The sequence below is a fragment of the Limanda limanda genome, chromosome 13 (genome assembly GCF_963576545.1).
Source record: "Limanda limanda chromosome 13, fLimLim1.1, whole genome shotgun sequence".
Classification (NCBI taxonomy): Eukaryota; Metazoa; Chordata; class Actinopteri; order Pleuronectiformes; family Pleuronectidae; genus Limanda; species Limanda limanda.
Genome location: NC_083648.1, coordinates 22,146,860 through 22,167,155, shown reverse-complemented (window position 1 = coordinate 22,167,155; position 20,296 = coordinate 22,146,860). Strand labels below are relative to the sequence as shown.

General features: G+C 42.0%; 2 protein-coding genes across 5 annotated transcripts in view; one reads left to right on the top strand and one right to left on the bottom strand.

Moving 5' to 3' along the window:
- LOC133018671 (ankyrin repeat domain-containing protein 33B-like) lies at positions 1–10,018 on the top strand. Its single transcript, XM_061085087.1, has 5 exons — positions 1–486; positions 3,909–4,038; positions 8,395–8,535; positions 9,108–9,271; positions 9,362–10,018. Exons 1-5 carry the CDS (start codon positions 1–3, stop codon positions 10,016–10,018), a joined length of 1,578 nt encoding a protein of 525 aa, XP_060941070.1.
- Positions 10,019–19,562: 9,544 nt separating this feature from the next.
- Positions 19,563–20,296, bottom strand: part of LOC133018218 (catenin delta-2-like) — a 130,227-nt gene continuing 129,493 nt past the window's right edge. For all 4 annotated transcript variants that reach the window (XM_061084535.1, XM_061084537.1, XM_061084538.1 and 1 more), the window contains one exon: positions 19,563–19,826. In XM_061084535.1, coding sequence (XP_060940518.1) covers positions 19,563–19,826 — 264 coding nt within the window. The remainder of the gene's footprint in view (positions 19,827–20,296) is intronic.

Genomic DNA, 20,296 nt, shown 5'->3' with positions numbered 1-20,296 from the left:
ATGGTATTGATAAAGGAGGAGCAAATTGAAGGTTCAAAGGTTCGAGAGAATGGAACAACTGGAGGACCTGGATTTGCTGATATTGAATTCACGACCAATAAAGGGGCCATGGATACACCTGTCATGTCCATCAGTGTGGTGGATGAAGATGGGAATGACAGCGAGATATCGGGAGAGGAATATCAAGAGGAGAGTGAAGTTGATTACACACGCAACTACTGGGAGGATGAGGACGATATCTACCAGGAGTTTGAGGAGCTGGACTTTGAGGCTCTGCCGGATCGCTCGGACATGCGGAGCATCGCCTCGGACGACTCCTTCTATCCCCCAGACAATTCACTCACGTCGGACATGTACCGCTCACCAAGCCCTGAGTCCATCTCCTTCTTCAAGGCGTGCTGCAACAACAACTCCATCATCGTCAAGATCATGATCAGACAAGGAATGAGCGAGGAGGAAGTGTGGGAGACAGATAGGAACAGAAGAGTAGGTGGTTTAATGCATTTTAATGAAATGTTGAGGGTTTATTTTTCTCTACTCACTTGAAACCACACCGTCTTGGTGGAAGCCAAAGAAACCCCAATGTTCTCCACTGGAAACCTCTTTGGACCATTGACCAATGATTTCTGAAGGGTTTCAGGTTCCATATATATTTTACTCTATAACAAGCAGCCATTGTTTTCATTCCTTGATGTAATGGTGATCGAGTTCTAATCTAGTTCAAGCCAGTCTTGAGCTAATTTATTAACAATGTTTAACTATATTAGGTAAATAATTCATCCGGCAAGGATCAGGTCAACCAATGTACATTTGTTAATTCACATTCAAAGTACGTTACAAAATCAGAAACGACATAGTGTTGGTTGCAAAATAGTCAAACATGTCAGAAATGTAAAGTAAAGTACTGCTGAAACACATTCACTGGTCAAATCCTTTGAACGGTGGATTAGGCCTATATATTCTGATATATTCACTGATTGGTGACTTTCATTGTTCATGGAGTTCATGTACAGCTGAGGAACTGAATTTTACTAGGAGCAATAGTTCTTCATCACATGCTATGCCTGAACACAGATGCATTGTAGATCGATGTATTGTCCAATATTGAGATGTGAATTAATCACTGTACATCTTTAGTTTCCAACAATTAGGGTGTTGAACCTTTTCAGCATACTACTATCACTATAAAACACTATAACACCCTTACACATGCATCAACCACTGCTCCTCAAAATAATGGGATAATGACTAATGTTGATTGGCCATTTTATATCATTTTAAGCATTTTTGCTTGTCCCCAATGTCAACAGTTAAGTTAACAGGTTAAGTATCCATCCTGAAAAGTGTCAGTTAAAATACATACATACATTCATAGCTGATCAACAAGTCCAACATCTAAGATGTGTTCTGATTTGTATCGTGACTGTACAATGAAGCATAACACGCACATTGACCCTGAGTGAACAGTTTCCTCACTGGCAGTCACATCAGGTTCTGAGGTCGGGCTAGCAAATCCTGGAGCAGCTCCAGGAGCCACTGAAGGTCACGTCTTGAAGGGGAGTTCAGAGTAGTTGGTTAAGCCTCCAGTGACAGATGGGGAGTGTAAAGTGCACAGTGGCAGTGTCAAGAAGAAGCTTGCCGTCAGGGCTCAGCTTTTAACAGGCTCCCAGAGACACTGACCTGAGCCCTGGGTAAGAGATACTGTGTGTGCGTATGGAGCTGGAACACACAGAAGGATTGACCAGGGCACTCATATTTATACTGGCCTATATGAGTGCACTATTGTGTGTTGTGCTCCAATTGTTCACCTGAAGTGTAATATTTGCAACTTCTACGTGGAACCAGTGTGTTTCAATTATAATTGTGTTCATTTACAATACAGATTCAATTCAATTCAATTTTATTTGTATAGCGCCAAATCATAATAGACATTATCTCAAGGCACTTTACATTGAAGGCCAAGACCTTAAAATCTTTGATAAAGAAACACAACAGTTCCCACAATTTGCAGCACCTTGGCGACTGTGGAGAGAAAAATGGAGAGGGGAGAATAGATGGCTGTAAAAGAGGGTAGAGAAGAGAAAGAGAGAGATTGTGGGGAGGGGGAGAATATGGGAAGAGAGAGGTGAGAGAGACCAGAAACACTTGTGCATCATCAGATATCAGCTCTGAAAACAATAAGTGTAAAGACGCAATTGATTCTTACTGATAACAGCAACAGTTCATATAGTAATTAAGTAATAAAAGGAATAATTGATGATGATAATAATAATAGTAATAATAATAATAGTTGTTATCCTGCAGCTCTGGAGTCGGAGATACCTGCACAGAGAGAGAGAAAGAGAGAGAAAGACTATGTGGGCAAAAAGACACATAGTTGATGACATGTAAATAAATGAATGTGGGAGCAGAGAGACAGAGAGAAGGGGAGAAGTGCTCAGTGCCTGATGGGAGTTCACCCAGCAGTCTAGACCTATTGCAGCATAACTAAGGTATGGTTCAGGACTCACCTGATCCAGAACTAACTACAGGCTGTATCAAAAAGGAACGTTTAAAGTTTAACCTTAAATGCAGAGATGGTGTCTGACTCCCGAACCCAGAGTGGGAGCTGGTTCCACAGGAGAGGAGACTGGTAGCTGAAGGTTCTACCTCCTGTTCTGCTCTAACAGACTCTAGAACTCAGAGTGGGAGCTGGTTCCACAGGAGAGGAGCCTGGTAGCTGAAGGTTCTACCTCCTGTTCTGCTCTTACAGACTCTAGAACCCAGAGTGGGAGCTGGTTTCAACATGAGAGGAGCCTGGTAGCCTGGTCTACATCCTGTTCTACTCTTACAGATTCTTGGAACCACAAGGGAGCCTGTGTTTTTGGAGCAAAGGGATATGTTTGGACATTACGGTGTTAATACAGATAAACTCATATTTGTCAGTCTACAGGGAATGCTTGGCAATGTTTCACATAATTTATGTAACTGTAACTGTACTCGTTGAGGTCCTTCATCTCTATCCAAAGGTGGAACAGTATATTATTTACATTGGGTAAAGCCATCATTAATAATTCCTCATTCATGGGATATCAGATTGTTAATAAAATCCATCTAATCTTGTGGGATGAAACAGACATGTACTGTATATCACCACTGCAGATAGGAAGCCTACGACACTGAGAGACATTTGATAAGTTGAGGTTTGTCAGTGTTTCTCTTATGGAACAGGGTCTGAGTGGGGCATCCTGTATATGTAGAATGCCAAAGTGTCCTTGGGCCAGACACTGAACCCCAAATTGTCCCTTCTCATATAGAAAAGTGCTGCACATAGATGCACTGTATAAATGTGTGTGTGAATGTAAAACTGTCCTGTAAAGCGCTTTGAGTGGTATTCAAGAATAGAAAAGTGCTCAATAAATACAGACCATTTCCCATATGTAGCTTAACAAGGTGACCCCAGTCACAGTAAGGGTGGGGGGCAGAGAGGTTTATTTAGAAAACTCAATCCCTTCTGTTGGGAAAGAAATATTAAAATATCATGAATTACCCCAATGCCCAACATCAACAATGATATAGTACCAGTAGTACTTTCGACAGTTTGGTTTTTGGTCAATGACAAGTCCAGCTGGAGACCAATGCTGTGCCTCGAGAGTCGATTACAGTGTCACTATATTTGTTTGGACCACACTGTAACTTGCAGCATTTTGCTTTACTTGCAGGCAGGATGACCAACAAGCAATATTTATTTTTATGAGAGTCCCTGCAATGATTTTCTCCTGAGGGCAAATATGGTGGTGTAACCATAAAAAAAAGTTTCACTTTGGCCCGGAGGAAATATATTGGGTGTTTTTAAAAGCCAAAATCAACCACAGTCAATGAGAAGAGGAAGAAGAAGATACTCAGGCACTCTTGTTTTTGTGTTTCAGTCTGGCCTGATCGTGGCGTGTTACCATGGCTACTTGGATGTGGTCATCGCCCTCTCTCAGTGCCCGTTCCTGGATGTCAACTGGCAGGATAATGAGGGCAACACTGCTCTGATCACGGCAGCGCAAGCAGGTAAACCCGCTTTGGGCCTTTGAATTAACCACCTATATGTAGATTCTCCCTTTTTTTAAGACTTCTATCGATATTTGCTGTAAACAAATCAAAGGAACCATCAAAGCAAATCTCTTATTATCAGCAGTGTTGTTAGTGTTAGTATTCTTAATGATGCCCTTAAGTGTCATCCGGGTCGGCCAGCACAGATCATATTACTTATTAGCCTCATTAGCTCTCATTCAGACTGTGGGAGCATGTACACACTGTGCCTGGTTGAGACCCACCTCCTTCTCTTCATCTTGGCCTGTATATTAAAATGGATGACTTGTCTTCACTTCCTGCCATTGTACAATCAATCCAATCAAATACATTTTTATTTGTATAGCCCATATTCACAAATCACCATTTGTCTCATAGGGCTTAACAAGGTGTGACATCCTTGGCATCCAAGGAAAAACTACCCCAAACATTTATTTAACAGTGGAACAAAAAGGAACAATCCTCTGAGAGAGCCACATGTGAGGGATCCCAGGACGGACAGAAGTGCAATAGATTCCACGTGTGCTAAAATATTCTGTTACAGGAGCCACAGTGTGCACAGTTACGATCATGGTTAAGGACAGATGACGTCGCACCTTGTTAAGCCCCATGAGATAAACTGTAAATATGAGCTTTACAAAAAAATGTGATTGATTAATAGCGATCTATGGTATCAAGGTCCCTCTCGGTCAATAACAAGTCAGTTTCAGCTGTCAGTCATGACATTTCACCCGATGCATTTTTTATTGCATCAAAACCAAAAACTCATGAAAAAACCTTATTGGGAAAAGAACATGACCTTCTCTTTTTGAAAAAATATTTAACATGTACTTTGATTTACATTTACTAACATGGAAGAGGCTTTATGAGCTATACTGCAGCCTGCGACCAGGGGGCGATCAAGATGATTTGGCTTAATTTGAGAGCTGTCTGTCGTCCATGTTTACAATCTATGCTCTTGATGTTTACAGGAATAATTTAACTTTCTAGGAAATAAACCTACACCTTACTTCTTAGAGTTAGAGGGGAAGGTTGATACTACTCACCTTTGTGTGGTAACAATTTAGCTTCTGCCAGCAACCTGCTAAACTGATTTAAACTAAAGGCTTGAAATGGGGGATTACCAATGTACTTCTGTCTGATAGTTTCACCAATCAGCACATCTAAAGCTCAGCAGCTATCATATTGGCTCATTTGCTTAATGTGAACAGAAAGAAAAATACAATAACCAAACAATAAAAAACAAAGACTGAAGTAGACAAGATGTCCTCAGTTGTTTTTATAATATGAAAAGTTCCTTCTCCTGTTCTTGTCATGACAACATATCACTTTATCAGGTTACATCACAAAACCTTTTTATTAAAACAGAAAATGATAAATATGAGCTTTTAAAATGAGACCGTATAACTTTTGAAGGAAGTCACTACACAGAGGGGATTAATGCTGACGTCTTTACTGGAAGACCAGTGGCTCATGTGGCTAATTTTAGCAAATGTTAGCTGAGAGGATGCGTAGCATTAGTGACATTACAGTGAGTCAATGCGCTCACTCAGTGACTCCGTAATGTGGTTACTTCACATTTACACACATCACAGGTCGTACAAGTTACATCTCAGGTCAAGTCTCCAAAAGAGCATCAGTTCAATCACTGAACTCAACAGTGTAATTTCAGTGAAACTGTAAAAACTGTGACACACGGTCACAAGCATGAGCTGTGGCTGGGGAAGTAGAGGTCAAGGTTGAACCATCAAGCCTGTAAACCGATTTTCACAGTAAAACTCAAGGGTACCAACTTGACCATTTGTCTTTTTTTTTGCATGCCTTCAAAATTAAGTAGTCGAAAATGTTCACCTGTTTAAAACTAGTTTGAGCTCCTGACAGCTCATGTTCCTCGATGCAGCTGAATTATTTTTAGTGATTCTATGAGATTTCTTCTTTGTCTTTCGTGAGTACACTATTATCATGATACAATCACTGAATCTGGGCAACAAAAACATACTATTGTTCTTCTTTAATCAACGGTTAATTGTAATTGAAGGGAAATTCAATATGCTATGACCCTGTAACTGTTATTTGTGGCTGCTGGTTGAACAAAACTATAATGTGACTTTATCTGGTTTGTTCTTTTCTGACTGCAACAGAAAGATGTAATCGACTTGAACGAGAAAAGCTTAAACTTACATAACCAAAGAAAAAAATGTCATGCACAGTGAAGTTTCTACATCTCCTCTCTCTTGCTGGCTGTGAAAGCAGCAAATCATTTAAAATTAATGGAGTCATCTTGAGTAAGTGTATTTGAGGGAGACCGTCATGCTGACGTGTTCACTCCGACAGGGATCCATAAAAAGATTCTTCAGAGAAGATGGAGAGCTCACTGAGTTTCTTCTCCTCCATTTACCACAGTGTGGAGCGTTCTCATTGTTACACTTCATCCTTTGTACATTATCGTCCACACACAACTGTGATCACTGAGGAGGCACACATATGTTTGACATGAAAATATCACATCTGTGTCATATGTTTGCATTTATGAACCCATTATTGGTGTGGCCTTTTTTTACATCAGGTAATCATCCTTGTAATCAATTTAACATCTGGTATATCTAATATCCCTTCTAACGAGACATTTGACCTTTTATACACCATTTCTCTCTCCCACTACTTTTACTTTAATGCATAATTTACAGTGGAAGAAACTTCAGTGCAGAGAATTGAGTATTAAAATTGGTCCAAATTAAAGCTCTGATCGTATTATGAGGTCTGGTGCTTGCAAGAATCCCTGTTATTTGCTAACATTAGACAGTATCATCGCGAAGGTAATTTCATAGCGATGCAGCCACATGTATCAGACACAGCGACGCAGCCTCTCATCTGCTAACGATGATGAATGGCCACAGACTAGTCTTCATTTTCTGCTCCATTAAAAAAGTATTGATCCCCTTTCATGACAGAGTACTCTTCAACACCTCGGGGGAACAGTGACCAAGTCTGGGATTCCTGCAGCAAAGTGGTCATCAGACAGAGGAGAGAAACTTTTACTCGCTCTTTACCAAAGGAAGAAAATATCTAGACAGCTGGAGTTAACATTCAAGATTTAAAAGAATTATTACTGTGTAACACAATGCAATGAAAATTACAGCTGGAGTCCCTTTATGCTACTTTCAACAAAGTGGCATAAATGAAGGAAAGAAAAATCCAATCTTAGTTTGTGTGTGGTGGAGGATCAGGGATCTTACAGCCTGAGCAAAGAGTCCGGTGATCAGGCAGTGGACACTTATTGTACATGGCAAACAGCAGCAGGGTGAACAGGCTGTGTAGCTGATGGGTGAAATCCTTCATGTCTGGTACAATGATGAAACAGGTCAGAGGGTTTTATTACCCTGGTTTTACTCAGTCAGGTCAATGTTGTGAATGTTTAAGAAAGTGTGGTGGATGATAGAAAGCTGCAGGTTCACTTCGAGTTGCATTAGTCTCACTGAAGATACTGATAAATGAATGTAAAGTGGTTAGTTCGATGGTGACTTGACATTATGATGAAACATGTAATACAAAATAAATCAATGATCTTTAACTGCATACATATGCAGAATATGTCTTTAAAACTAGGTGTTATTGGGGAAATAACAAACAAATGACTGCTGTTAAACCACTAGTTTGTGCTCTTGAGTTACAGCATTTATGTATTTAAGTTCTTCATTGTGTATATTAATTGTGTTCAAGTGTCAGATATTTCAGTTTAGACCAAAATAGCGACGACCACATCCAATATTCACTGTTGGCCTCATGTGTACCGGACCCACATAGCATCCTTGTTTTGGCACAGATTTGGCCCACATCCTACGACAGGCCAACATACTTCAGGGGATGATGGTGCTTGGACGGCCCGCTTCTGTTTGCCAGATCTCGGCCACAATCAAGCAATATCGCATGTCAACCACTTTAGGTTCACATCCAGATTACACCTTGCTTGCTTTGCCAAAACATTTATTTTGGGATATTTGGGCACATTTGCTCTTTTACAAGTGGGTCACTTCAGGCTCCCATCCATTTAGTTCAGCCACAAGAAGTCCAGAAGTGTCGTAGCATTGCCTGAAGTGGCCCACATCCACATCCTGTCCAGGGAGGGACTTAAACTGTGCCACAAAGTTACATATTACGAAACACAAGTTTTCACACTAATTGTTTTCTTCAAAATGTGAGTCGGAGGGGTTTGTTTGTTATATGGATTAAAAAAAGGTTGTGTGAATGAAGAGAAGCAAATTCAATGTCCGAAGAAGCTACGTAGAGACATGTCCACTCATAAATTACCTTTCCATGTCTCTCTCTGTCCTGCAGGTCATCTGTACATCTGCACCTATCTGCTGAACTACTTCCCTGGGTTGGACGTTGAGAGAAGGAACTGTCACGGTTTCACAGCTCTGATGAAGGCGGCCATGCAGGGTCGAGCTGAGTGTACTCGGACTCTCATGCTGGATGGTGAGTGTAGCTTCATTTCCTTTCATACAGAAGAACACAGGCAGAGTAAATGAGCATCAAATTCTAGAAAAACTACATATTCTGATTGTTTTTGACCCATGAGGAAAAATCACAAAAACATATCTGTGATATTGGGCTATATAAAATCTTATGTATAAGTATGAATGCATGACTTAAGTTAATCACATTTAATCTATTAAACCAATGGTAAATGGACTGTGTTTATAGTCATATCATATGTAGTGTTATTGTATTTACAGTATTTCTTATTATCCACTCACAGCTTTTTACAGCACAAGTTGCATGCACCTATTCACTCTATATACATCACTTTTTCTATAACATACTTTCATACACTGTGGGTACAGTGTTCAGGGGCAGTATCTTGCCCAAGGACAATTCTGAAAGCAGACTGGAGGAGATGGGAATCCAACCATCGACCTTCTGGTTAGTGGATGTCCTGCTCAATCTCCTGAGCCAGAGCTGGATCAGTTCACATGCCCATCAGATCACTGAACAGCTGCAGTCACAGACTTTCCCTTGATCGTCTCCATAAATCTTCATGTTTCCAGGAGGTGATATTCAGGCCCGGGACAACAGCCGCGGTCTGACTCCCAGGGAGTGGGCTCTGTTCACTGGTCGCTATGAGACAGCCAACCTGATGGACCGTCTGATGCAGAAGCCCTGTGCCGAGCAGTTCTGTGACTCCTTCGCTCTGGAGTGGCCCATACTGGAGGTTAATACATTCATCATGACATGGAATTTATATCGAGTTCTTTTTGGAAGTTGTTTCTTTTAAACCACAATGTTTGATGCTCTTGTGCAGGAGCTGGTGGACCAGGCCCGAGCACCAAACTCCTGCTGGAGGCGTTTGATCAACATTCTCTCCTGCTGCCCTTATAGGTTTTACATCAACAACAAGGTAAAGCCTGTGGATGAGGGTGTTCTCGACCACATGGTCCAGATCACCACCGGTCTCTCCAGCCCGCTCATTGCCATATCCTGCAGAACAGTGTGCCCGGGCAGCACCCCCTGCATCGGGAGGCGCCGTCATGCCGTGCAGGAGATTCTGAGGAGGCACCGTGTGGCTCAGCTGAAACACTTGGGACCGGACAGACTGAACAACTATAAGAGATTATTCCAGAACTCACAGGTCCTCCTCATTCCCAAGGAGAGGGATCGGAGGGCCAGCCTGCAGCCCCAGCTGCTCAGTGACATGGCCATGGCGTCCTCTGTGGCCTTTAGGCGAGCCAGTCTCCTGCCACTCAATATGCTGAGAAGGAGCAGCGTGCGGCCGGGCATCACGGTGCCCAAAGTGAGGCTCTGCAAGGCCCCGGCTCCGAGCTTTATACCAGACAAACGCCGAATGAACAGGAACCACAACGAGCTGCAGATTCCCAAGTGGGATTACAAGATGAAGAGAATAGAGAGGAGGCAGGAGCAGGAGAGGCAGACACTGTTATCTCTGACCAGGAGGAGGTGAGGAGACGGGACGAGGACAGAGTGGACTGCATCAAACAATCCAATGGATCACCTGATGCCGTGTTTTTAAAAGTGAATGAATATAACTGATCTATTTTCACATCTGTTTTCTGAGATTGCCGACACTGCTGGATTCGTTGCCTTGTTTCTACTTGAGTTCATGCATATTTGTAAAAGCACAATTTGCGATGCAGCATGGGAGCGACACAGGTGCTCAGGACAGAAATCGTCAGTGTACTGTATGTAGTACGAGTTCCTCAGTGATGACAGCAGGCAGCTCAAATATATGGTAAATCCATTGGCATGTGGCAAAAGGTACTGAAGAAAAAAGAAGTGTGAGGGTTTCAGTAATGAAGAGCTCAGCAGATGGCCTCGATCTGTTATAGTCTGGTGACGCCTCAGAACATTTGCTCCCAAGCTGCAAACATATTCAGTATAGAACGTTACAGGCTGGTTAAAGGAAGTTTTGTACCAATGACCTTGAAACTAGCAAAGTACATACTTCATTTTCCCTCATATAAAAAACTTTTGAGAACCTGTGGTCAAAAATGGCCGGATTCTTAACCTATAAAAAGCTGAACCCTCACAAAGTGTCATCCTCTTAAGAAAAATAGGAATCATTGAGAAAAAGGTCGAAAGAATATAAGATGCATAATTGAGAGAAAAGATCAGGAAATACCAGAACAGAGGAGAGGTAGAGAATACCGCAGCTCTGTGGCATATAGATACGTTTCTTTACAGCTAACACAAACGCAAATAGGGCTGGAGGAATTATGTAAATGTGTGTTTTGAATGAAGAGGCGCTGGATTTATCAACAGCAGCAGAGTGGAGGTTTAAGTTTGGCCAGTAAAACTATAATAAAAGTGCTTTGGTGAAAATTGGAGAAAATGTTTTTTATTTAATGTAAATAATTGTGTGATAAATAGCCGGAGTTTGTCAGGGGACACATGACACATGGGACCTTCTCTCTCCTCCTCTTCCTCATCCTCATCCTCACATGTCTCATCAATACATGTTACTTACTTAAAGGTCCAGCGTGTAACATTTAGGTGAAAGGGATCTATTGGCAGGAAATAATTATTAAATAATCCTACTGATGTTTTCACTAGTTCGTAATCGTGCAAATTTGACTTATTGTTGTATTCTTTACCCTAGAATGGGCCCTATTTATTTAAATACTTTATATTTGCATCGGGATCGGGTCCTCTCTATGGAGGCAGCCATGTTTTTACAGTAGCCATGACCAAACAAAATAAACACCTTTTGAGCTTTTATGACAACTGAACGCTATCACACTGGTATTCAGCTGCAAAATGCAACTTCACCACTAGATGTTACTAAATTCTGCAAACTGAATCTTTAAATCCTTCCCCTGCAGCCACAAAGCAGATTGTGCTGATGGTCGCCTCTGAGCATGGATGATGATTACAACTAGGTTACGTAGATTTACAAAGAATGCCGTCGCACATAACATACCTCTATCATTACAACAGTAACGTTACCCTTCACATGTTACTGTCAGAGGTTTCTACATTTTGTTACCTGGGTATTGTTTCAGTTTTTTCTTATTCTTGTTGAGGGTTAAGGTCAGAGGATGTAACACCTTATTAGGTCCTATGAGACAAATTGTGATTTTGGAAAATGTGTTATACAAAAAGTTATTGATTGATTAATACACAGAGCCATAAAACAAGTTTTAAATAAGTTGAATAAGGCTGTAGTCTGCATCCAAAATGGATGTCGTAATGCAAGATCACAGATTTCTGGTAGAAAACCAATATGTTTCTTCAAATATTTCTTCAGATTGTTTTGGTATCAGCATCTTTGTGACTAGCTGTACACTTAAATCAGCAACATTGATGAAATATGCAATCTGTCATTGTTTGTATAGCTTTTATTTTCATATCATATGTATAGAAATCCTTATTTTCAAGATTCAGAGCTAAATAATGAGGGGAAACAAAAAACTGCAACAAGACAAGAGGCCAAACTAAGTTAAACAGCTCCAGTGAAGGACCTGTCCTGAATAAGACATAAAAGGTTGAACAAAGTGGAATTAAACAGCAAATGAATATTAAAGGGACAGAATTGGGGCTCAGACAGGCAGCAGGGTGTCAGCCAGTCTGAGGAATTTCAGCGGGACGGAGAGGGGAGCTGCGACAGCGTGACCAAATGAAGATTTGTGAGAGGCTGCTGCAGCAGAGTGCCACAGGAAAGGATCGCTGAGCATGCAGCAGAAAGCCAGGAAGCTGTTTAACACTGATACATAGCACAACAGGTATGCGCACAGAGGGAAGTGCTTCTTCTCCAGCTGAGCTGAGCTGAGGAGTCAGATCACACAGGCTTTGTCAAGGCTTTGTGGAGAATTTGAAAAGCGGAGCCAAAAATAAACAGCTTAGGGGGGACATGCTGACTTCCTAAATAATCACACAGATAGTTCACTTTTGGTGCTGATGTCGTGTGCTGCATCCACATCCTGCTCCAGGACCAGCATGCGTCTGAATTCTGAATTATCATGTCATTAATGTCAGTCCTGAACAAGCCCTGAGAAGGGCTGTTATAAGATTCAGATGCTTTTCACAAAATATAATTATAGCACAAAATAAATGAGAAGTGTTTTGCCCTCTAAAGTGGCAGCATACAGGAAAATGTTTGCAAACTTGTCCGCTCCTCTCTCCCTCCCTTCAGGTCATCTTTAATCTTCGACTTTACGAAGCTGCAGACTCTGGAAGAAAATATCAAATAAATGACTGAGGATACAAGCCCTTCATTGAGCTGATGTTCATTTGGTCCTGTGAGGCAGAAAACCCCCCAATACTTAATACCCCCTCAATATTCTATATCTCTGGCTTTCATGAGACCCAAATTAGAGGCAGAAATCCACCACAGGGCTGTATGAGCTCTGACCTGTTTATGTCAGACTGAGCTGGTGAGGACCAGACAGACTGCTGCTGCATAGGGAGATATTTCCACTGAGGAGAGTGGATACATCCCCCTCTCTTTTCTGTTCCCCTCACTGATACAGCTGCAGGTTTGTTTTCTCACTGACGTCTCTGTAAACAGCCTCGTCTCACTGTCCATGACCCTCTGTTAGAATTAACTAGATTTCAGGAGCCAAGATGCATAACTCGGACTCAGACACTCAGTAAAAGGGACATGGTACAGTTTATTGTAAAGGTGGAGGGGACAGGTAAACAAAACATCATGTGACCAAAAATAGGATTTCCAGCCGAGTCCTGAAAATACAAAATAAGCAGATTTCCAGGGTGCGGCAGATGAACAGAGGGACCGGATCGGTAACCTGAGCACTGCAAAAATTCAAAAAAGCAGCAGGAATCCGGTATGGGCGATGAACCAGATTGACCTCACATGTGCTTGATAATGAGGAGGGGTGTGGCCCGATAGCCACGCCCTGGAAAACAAACTCAGAAGAGACACAGGAAAAGAACTAAACAGCAGCCAGGAGAGAGGAGGGAGACGTTCTGCAACATCCTGACATAATGAACCAGGACAAGAGAGGTGAGGCTGATACACTGTTACCTGTCTTACTGTCCAGTGGGAGACTTACTGCAGACATTGTTCAGGGCTGAACACATGATCCACCGCTGCTGCACGTGGTTCACATTCTAAAATAATGTCAACTGTAATTTTTTTGCTGTATATATGAGAACCCTAGATTAGAAGATGCTCAAAATAATGAGTCAGATAAAAAGGATACGTTGGTAAGGAGGAGCTGGGGGTCGAACTACCAACCTTAGTGGACAGCCCTCTCTACCCCTTGAGCCACAGCCACCTCTTTGATTATAGGTGATCTGCTTTATAATTCCTTGTAGGGAGAAGATGTCTATCAGAGGATCAGTGGAGTTCAGTCAGACAATTCACGTTCAAACGTTTATTGCAGTCGTCGAACAGGTTTAGTGTTTGGCGTCTATGCTCCAACTTAATCACTCCCCCATATGATTACACAGGAATGATGGGAGTGATGATCAAATACTTGTAACCCCCCCCCCCATCGGAGCCTACAGGTGGCTGCCTGAACTAGCTCGCAGGCGTCGCTCCATTAGTGTTCACACTGTTAAACCTCAAAGTCACTGCAGGATTCTCTGGGCGCAGAAAGACACACAATGAAAAATCTGTCAACCATAATAAATCTTTGAAAGTCATCCACTAATCATAAACTAAAGGAACTTTTTTTTATAAAGTGTGGCTAGTCGGATAAGATATGATGAGTTGGAAGATTCCCTAAACCTTATTACATGGGCGGCTGTGGCTGAGGGGTAGAGCAGTCATCCTGCAACCTGAGGGTCGGTAGTTTGATCCCCAGTCTGACCCATCTGCATGCCAAAGTGTCCTTGGGCAAGATGCTGAACCCTGATTTGGCCCTCATAGAACAACAAAAGTGCTGATAATAGATGCACTGTCTGAATGTGTGTGTGAATGGGTGAAAACTGTACTGTAAAGTGTTTTGAGTGGTCATCAAGACTAGAAAAGCGCTATATAAATACAAAACAAAAACCATATACGCTATCAGCCGGGCTTGTGTGAAGGCAGCTCCAGGCGGAATTTATCAGCCCGGCCTCTGGACTCTACAGCAGTGTGTGTTTTTAACTGTATGATTGTCCTGCTGAGGTATTTGTAGCCGAGATAAGGAAAAAAGATGCACTTTAACCCGCCTCTCATCACCGAAGCTGTGACTGACACCTCGGCTGTGCTTTGTTCCGCGCTCCGACAGTGCACGTGTAATGAAAATCACTGGGACCTGACCCCGGCTCTCACTGATACAAATCTGTACCCGTAGTGTGGTGATGAATCTGCAGCCAGCAGCTCAACAGAACAGGCCTCAGAGACTAAAATGGCTGCCACCCTGACCTGTGCTACAGTTGCTCTAATGACCACCAGAGGGCACTCATGTCCCTTGACAAGTTACATGTAGTTGAAATACACACATGCTTATAAGCCTGTGCAGGCAAACGTTCATACATAGTAACATTTAAAAAGGACCGATCCTCTTTTCTTCTTCCTCCCGTCTCTTCTGTTGTGAAGCTGTTGCAAATATTTCTTCTTCATGAGAATCAAACTCATCTTCACATTTCATGATTTAAAAACAGGGCCACGGCCTCTCCTCCACTATTGCAATGTTTCACACTGATGCCTTTATACAAAGCAACAGAACATCTGTGATCAAACCCGGCTTTAAACATCTGAAGACATGGTTTTATTTGTGTCCTGTTGTTTGTGGTGTAAAACCAGCTGGAGATTGCTTTAACCAAATAATTTCTCACAAGTTATCACTTTTACAAAACGCTAACAACCAGGATTTTTAGCTGAATGCCATTGTATTTAAGGGAGTGTATTATTAAGAGAATAAACAGGACTATTCCAACTGGGTCCCATCTATAGACTTAATAAGTCTCAGAGATTTTGTCGTTGTTTTTCTTATTTTGGACTCAGACTTGTCTCAGTCTCCTTCACTGGTCTCCTCTATCAGTGTTTGGTCTTGACATTGAGTCCAGTGACTGGTTATTTTTGCTCTCTGTACACAGTATCACTGGCTGATCTCATCAGACTGGAGGGTCTGGGGTGAATGTGTTCACATGGGGTCTCCAGGAGACGCCATTTAGGACTGTGTTGCCTTCAAGCTCGAGGTGGGTGCACCGCACATGGTACACTGCAGACCTCTGCTTCTTTATACTCTTACACTTAGAGCAAATCCACCAGTGTTTCTTAACTGGAACACAAACAGGACCCATTTACTTTGTAGCTATATGTTGTTTACTTTACAAAAAAAAGTACCAGCTAAACCAGACATAAACTGAAACAATGAAAAGTATTAGAAGTAGATATTGACACACAGTGACTGTGTTCATGCTCATATAATAATGGAGGAACCAGTTGATACTGTTCTGGTGTAAATACCCAAACAAATTTGTCAGAAAACAAACGCCCTAAAGGCAACGAACCAACAGGTCTCGAGGGCCCCCAGAGACCTGGGCCCCTGCAGCAGTTCCTCATGGTCTGTTTCCAAAATCCTTTACAAATGTATTCACAGGTGCAGGTGATGCTTGTTTTCCATCATGTGTCTGTTGTAACGTGTCTCCTCGTGTTAGACGTGTTGCTTTATTCTCAATGTGAAGTATATAAAGACATGTTGCCTTCATAGTTACCTTTTTAGCACATTGTTACATTAAGGTTATGTTTTCATTGCTGTCTGTGGTAAGTCAGCAGGATTACTCAAAAACTACATAACTGATTTTCTTGAAATGTAAGGGTGGGTATATGAATAAAAGAAGAACCCATGAAATCACGGAGCAGAGCTGAATAAACAAGTGGAGTTTTTTGGTTCACTTTCTGTAACATGGGCTCAAGTCTTGGAGGAGGTTTGTGCTCTCTGAACATCCTTTTAGTTTATATTGCTCCCCTAAAAAAAAAAATCACATTTCAATCATCCCTAAATCCAAAGGGCTACAATACTGCGAATGGAATTGTTTTCTTTTTGGCCTCTTGCATGAGATCACACATGAGGATGACACTCCACTGATCAAGCCAGTTATGCTGCCACGCTCCTACAACGGTGTGGAAGAAGTCAAGCCAAGAAACATGGACAGAAACAATGCTGGATCTACAATACTTTTTAAATCCCCTTTGCAAATGTTTTCTGAGTAATGAAATCCACACAACATGTTTGTCAGACCTGAAGGGCACATACACTGTGTTTTTGCAAGTAATAAGGAATCTAACCTTGTTTATTCACAGGACAAACCCCACAGTAAAAATGCACTTGCTCCTGATTGCATCTGAGTTTTAAGAGTTGATTTCTGAAAAACAAATGAATAAAAAAAGACAGTTTCCGCTTTGATTAAAGTTTCATACGTAGCTCATCAGTTAACTGATCTTTGACGACTGATGACCACTTTTCTCAAAACAACACCAACAACAAAAACAAATTCTGAACAAGAGAACAAACGACTCTCACAGTCAGAGGTTCTTCGATGGTCCGTTTATATTTTTTGGAGCAGTTGCAATCTGTTTGAGGCAATAGAAAGATTCACAATTTTCTTTTTAAAACACGATTGGTCTAGCAACAAAAAAAAGTTTACCAATGTTATATCTTCATACAGGTCTTACAGTCAGGTTTTTTCTGCCTAAGGATCACAAGGACATACATAACGTTGTCAGTTTCCAGACGCTCACTAACAAATACAGCACGTCTGCTCTTCATCCAGTGTTTCAGTGGGGACAGTTGCATCATGAGTGGTTTTTAAGCATCCGAAGAAGACTTCTAAACAGCAGTGGGTAAAGAAAACCAGGGTCTGTTGTCACTTTTTTTTTTACAATTTAGCCTTTCTCACTTACAAAAAAATACAGAAACCATTAACTTTCAGATTTACTGACAACAAACACTCATGCGTTCATAGATGCAGATTTTCACTCTTTAGCATATTGATACCAATTGATCAGAATTGGGAGTTTCATGCACGGGAAACACACTTTCAAGAGGAAACAACCGTGAATGTTTCTGTGATGTGATTTCGAACGGTCACCTGTGACGTGTAAAAAAGAAGAACCTCAATAGTTTGGATGGGACAACATGTATTTACTTGTTGTAAATACTTCTGGCGGACATAGCACCTTGTTGGACTGCTTCAGTGACAACGTGGATCCCTGGGCCCTGGTCTACTCTACTCCACATAGCAACAACATTACTACACAAAGTCGACAATTTAGTGTTTTGACCAGGAAACAAAATGTGAAAGAAATTCCTACATGTTGCTGTAAATTTTTTTTTTTACAAGTATTTTACCATAATGTTGCTGCTATAAGTGACATCCACGTCTGCACATAAAAAGTATATATTTATATTTATATAATATATATCCAGACTCTATTAACAGTTTTGTCTACCATGAAGTTAGAATGGCCACCCATCTCTCAGAAAAGTTTTTTTTTGTACTTCAAACATTGATTATTTTACAACACAGAAATCAACTAATTTGTACAACTTTGGAGGAAGCGAGGTTCCGTCCGGTCACAGTCCCTCTGTGGTTATCTTCTTTCTTTTTTTCTCCCTTCGTTTTTTTTAGTTTTTTAGTTTTCGTTTTTCTCCCCACTCCTGGTGCATTGGTGAGACCATTTTCATCCCAGTAAAACACAGTTTAGAAAAACCAAAGCATTTACAAACTGGCATTGTTAGAACTGTGAGAATGTTCTGCTAAAAGCTTCAGCAGAACTTGGACCCTTTTAACTTGACCCATTACCTCCCATCCCTTAGCAGAGGGGGGAATAACCCATGTTTGGCACGGTTATATACACGAGGAGCAGAGTTTGCTCGAAGGAACGGCTCATGGGAACACAAAATTGGGGATTTGAGGCGCTAATGTGGGAAAAAACCCAAAGACAGCCTAAAAAACATGAGTTTGTCGGGGAAACAGTTTGAGCTACTCTTCAGGTGTTTGGCAGCTGTTCTCCTCTGTGAAAACTATCTGCAGGGCAGTAAGAGGAGCACTGTGACCTACCTATCAGAAATGATGCCTCATGGCCTAACTCATATTCAGCGTTTTATGGGTTGACATCAGTCTGCAGCTGTGATGTGAGTTCAGACAGTCCGAGTGCAATGTGTGTGGGTAGTAAGTGAGGGAAGTGAGGTTGACCCGGTGGCGAAAGGCCTGACATGACACAGAAAATAGTGCAATGTACAGAACACAATGCATCTTGGTAAATGTACAATGTACATCAAATACTATGCAACCAGAATCCAGAATTAAAAAAGTAGAAACACAACGAAAATAATAAAACCTGTTCAAATGACAAAGTCCAGAAGCGTTCTTTGCCCAGAGGAGGAAACATCACACTGAAGCCATAGAAGAAAGAAAAGTTTGTGTGACAGACGTTCTACATGTCCTACAGCGCTGCCTCTTGTGCTTCACATTACTAAAAGCCATGTTGCTATACCACATATTTACAGCTCTCTCCCACATCCCACACGCGATCCAAAACCGTCCGTCCCTGAGTCCCCTCGTCTGTTTCTCTCTTCCATCGTCCTTCTTCATCTCAATACTACAGTATTTCACACTTCTCCTTTCACGCTCTTCCATCATTTGTTCTCTCTCGCCGCGTCCATCTCTCTTACATGCTGTATCCAGAGGCCTTCAGGTGCATGAGGTCTTTCTGTCCGCTCAACCTTCTCCAGCAGTTGTTGATCACAAACTAAACACACAAAGAAAATGTGTCCGTTGGTTTTTGTTGGTGTTGTGCATGCACATGCATGGCCGCTCCTCTGTTTGCCTCTGGTCCTCCTTTGTTCCCCTCTCCCTCCTCCGTCTGAAAAGAGCATTGTCCCATATTTTCTCCCCGCGTCTCCTTTCTTGTGCTCCATCCTCCTCCTCTGTCGTCCTGCTGCCTACTGTATGATGCTACTCAGGAACTACGGAGGAGGATGGGGAAGAAGGGACTGTCCTCTCATCTTGTTTCCTCCATCATTTTAAAACTCATTCTCTGTCCTTTTTCCCTTTCTCCATTCTCTCCCCCTCCTCCTCCTCCTCCCCCCTCACACCCAGGAGTCCGGTGAGGCTGGATAGTGGCTGGTCTCGTAGTTGAGCTCACTGTAGGGCCGCGAGGCTGAGTAGAAGTCTACATAGTTGCCAGTGGACTTGAGGCCCCCCAGGTGCATGTTGAGTTCACCCTGCGGAGGGCGCCCTCCCACGTGAACCTGGTTCTCGTAGAAGGCCTGGTCCTCGTAGCTGCCGCTGTCGGGCGGCGGGGGGTTTTGGAACGGAGGGTAGGGCTCTGAGGGCAAGCCTTGACAAGAGACCTGCAAACACAGGAAAAATCACAACTGAGAAAGAAGCAAGACACTAAACCCTCATGAAGTCAGGTCCATTTAAGTTGCTCAACATGCTACAAAGGTTAAATACGTTCTCATAGAGACAATAATACAACCAAAGATCGATATTACAATCGATTTGAGCTTTTAGGAATAATCAGAGAGAAAGTTACTTCAAATGTAGAATAATTTACTCTTTGCATATGAGGAATAAAGACTGTCCAGCAGCTAACGTTAGCATAGCACACAGCTCTCTAGAAAGCTCCCAACTTCAGCTGTGTGGCTACACTTCTTCTCTGTATAAATCAGAATATAAGCGTGTGAGTGGCTAACATTAGCAAGCTAGCTAAACACACTTCCCAAAAGTTACCAGGAACCATATATCTTACACCACTTACCCCCCACCTTCCTCTGTCAGGCTCCACCACCAGTTTCTCTGCTGTCCATCAAACAGCGAG

Coding starts and splice junctions, on each gene's coding strand:
- LOC133018671 (XM_061085087.1), top strand. CDS start 1: ATGGTATTGATAAAGGAGGAGCAAATTGAAGGTTCAAAGGTTCGAGAG. Junction 487..3,908: donor AGACAGATAGGAACAGAAGA/GTAGGTGGTTTA, acceptor TTTGTGTTTCAG/TCTGGCCTGATCGTGGCGTG. Junction 4,039..8,394: donor GATCACGGCAGCGCAAGCAG/GTAAACCCGCTT, acceptor TCTGTCCTGCAG/GTCATCTGTACATCTGCACC.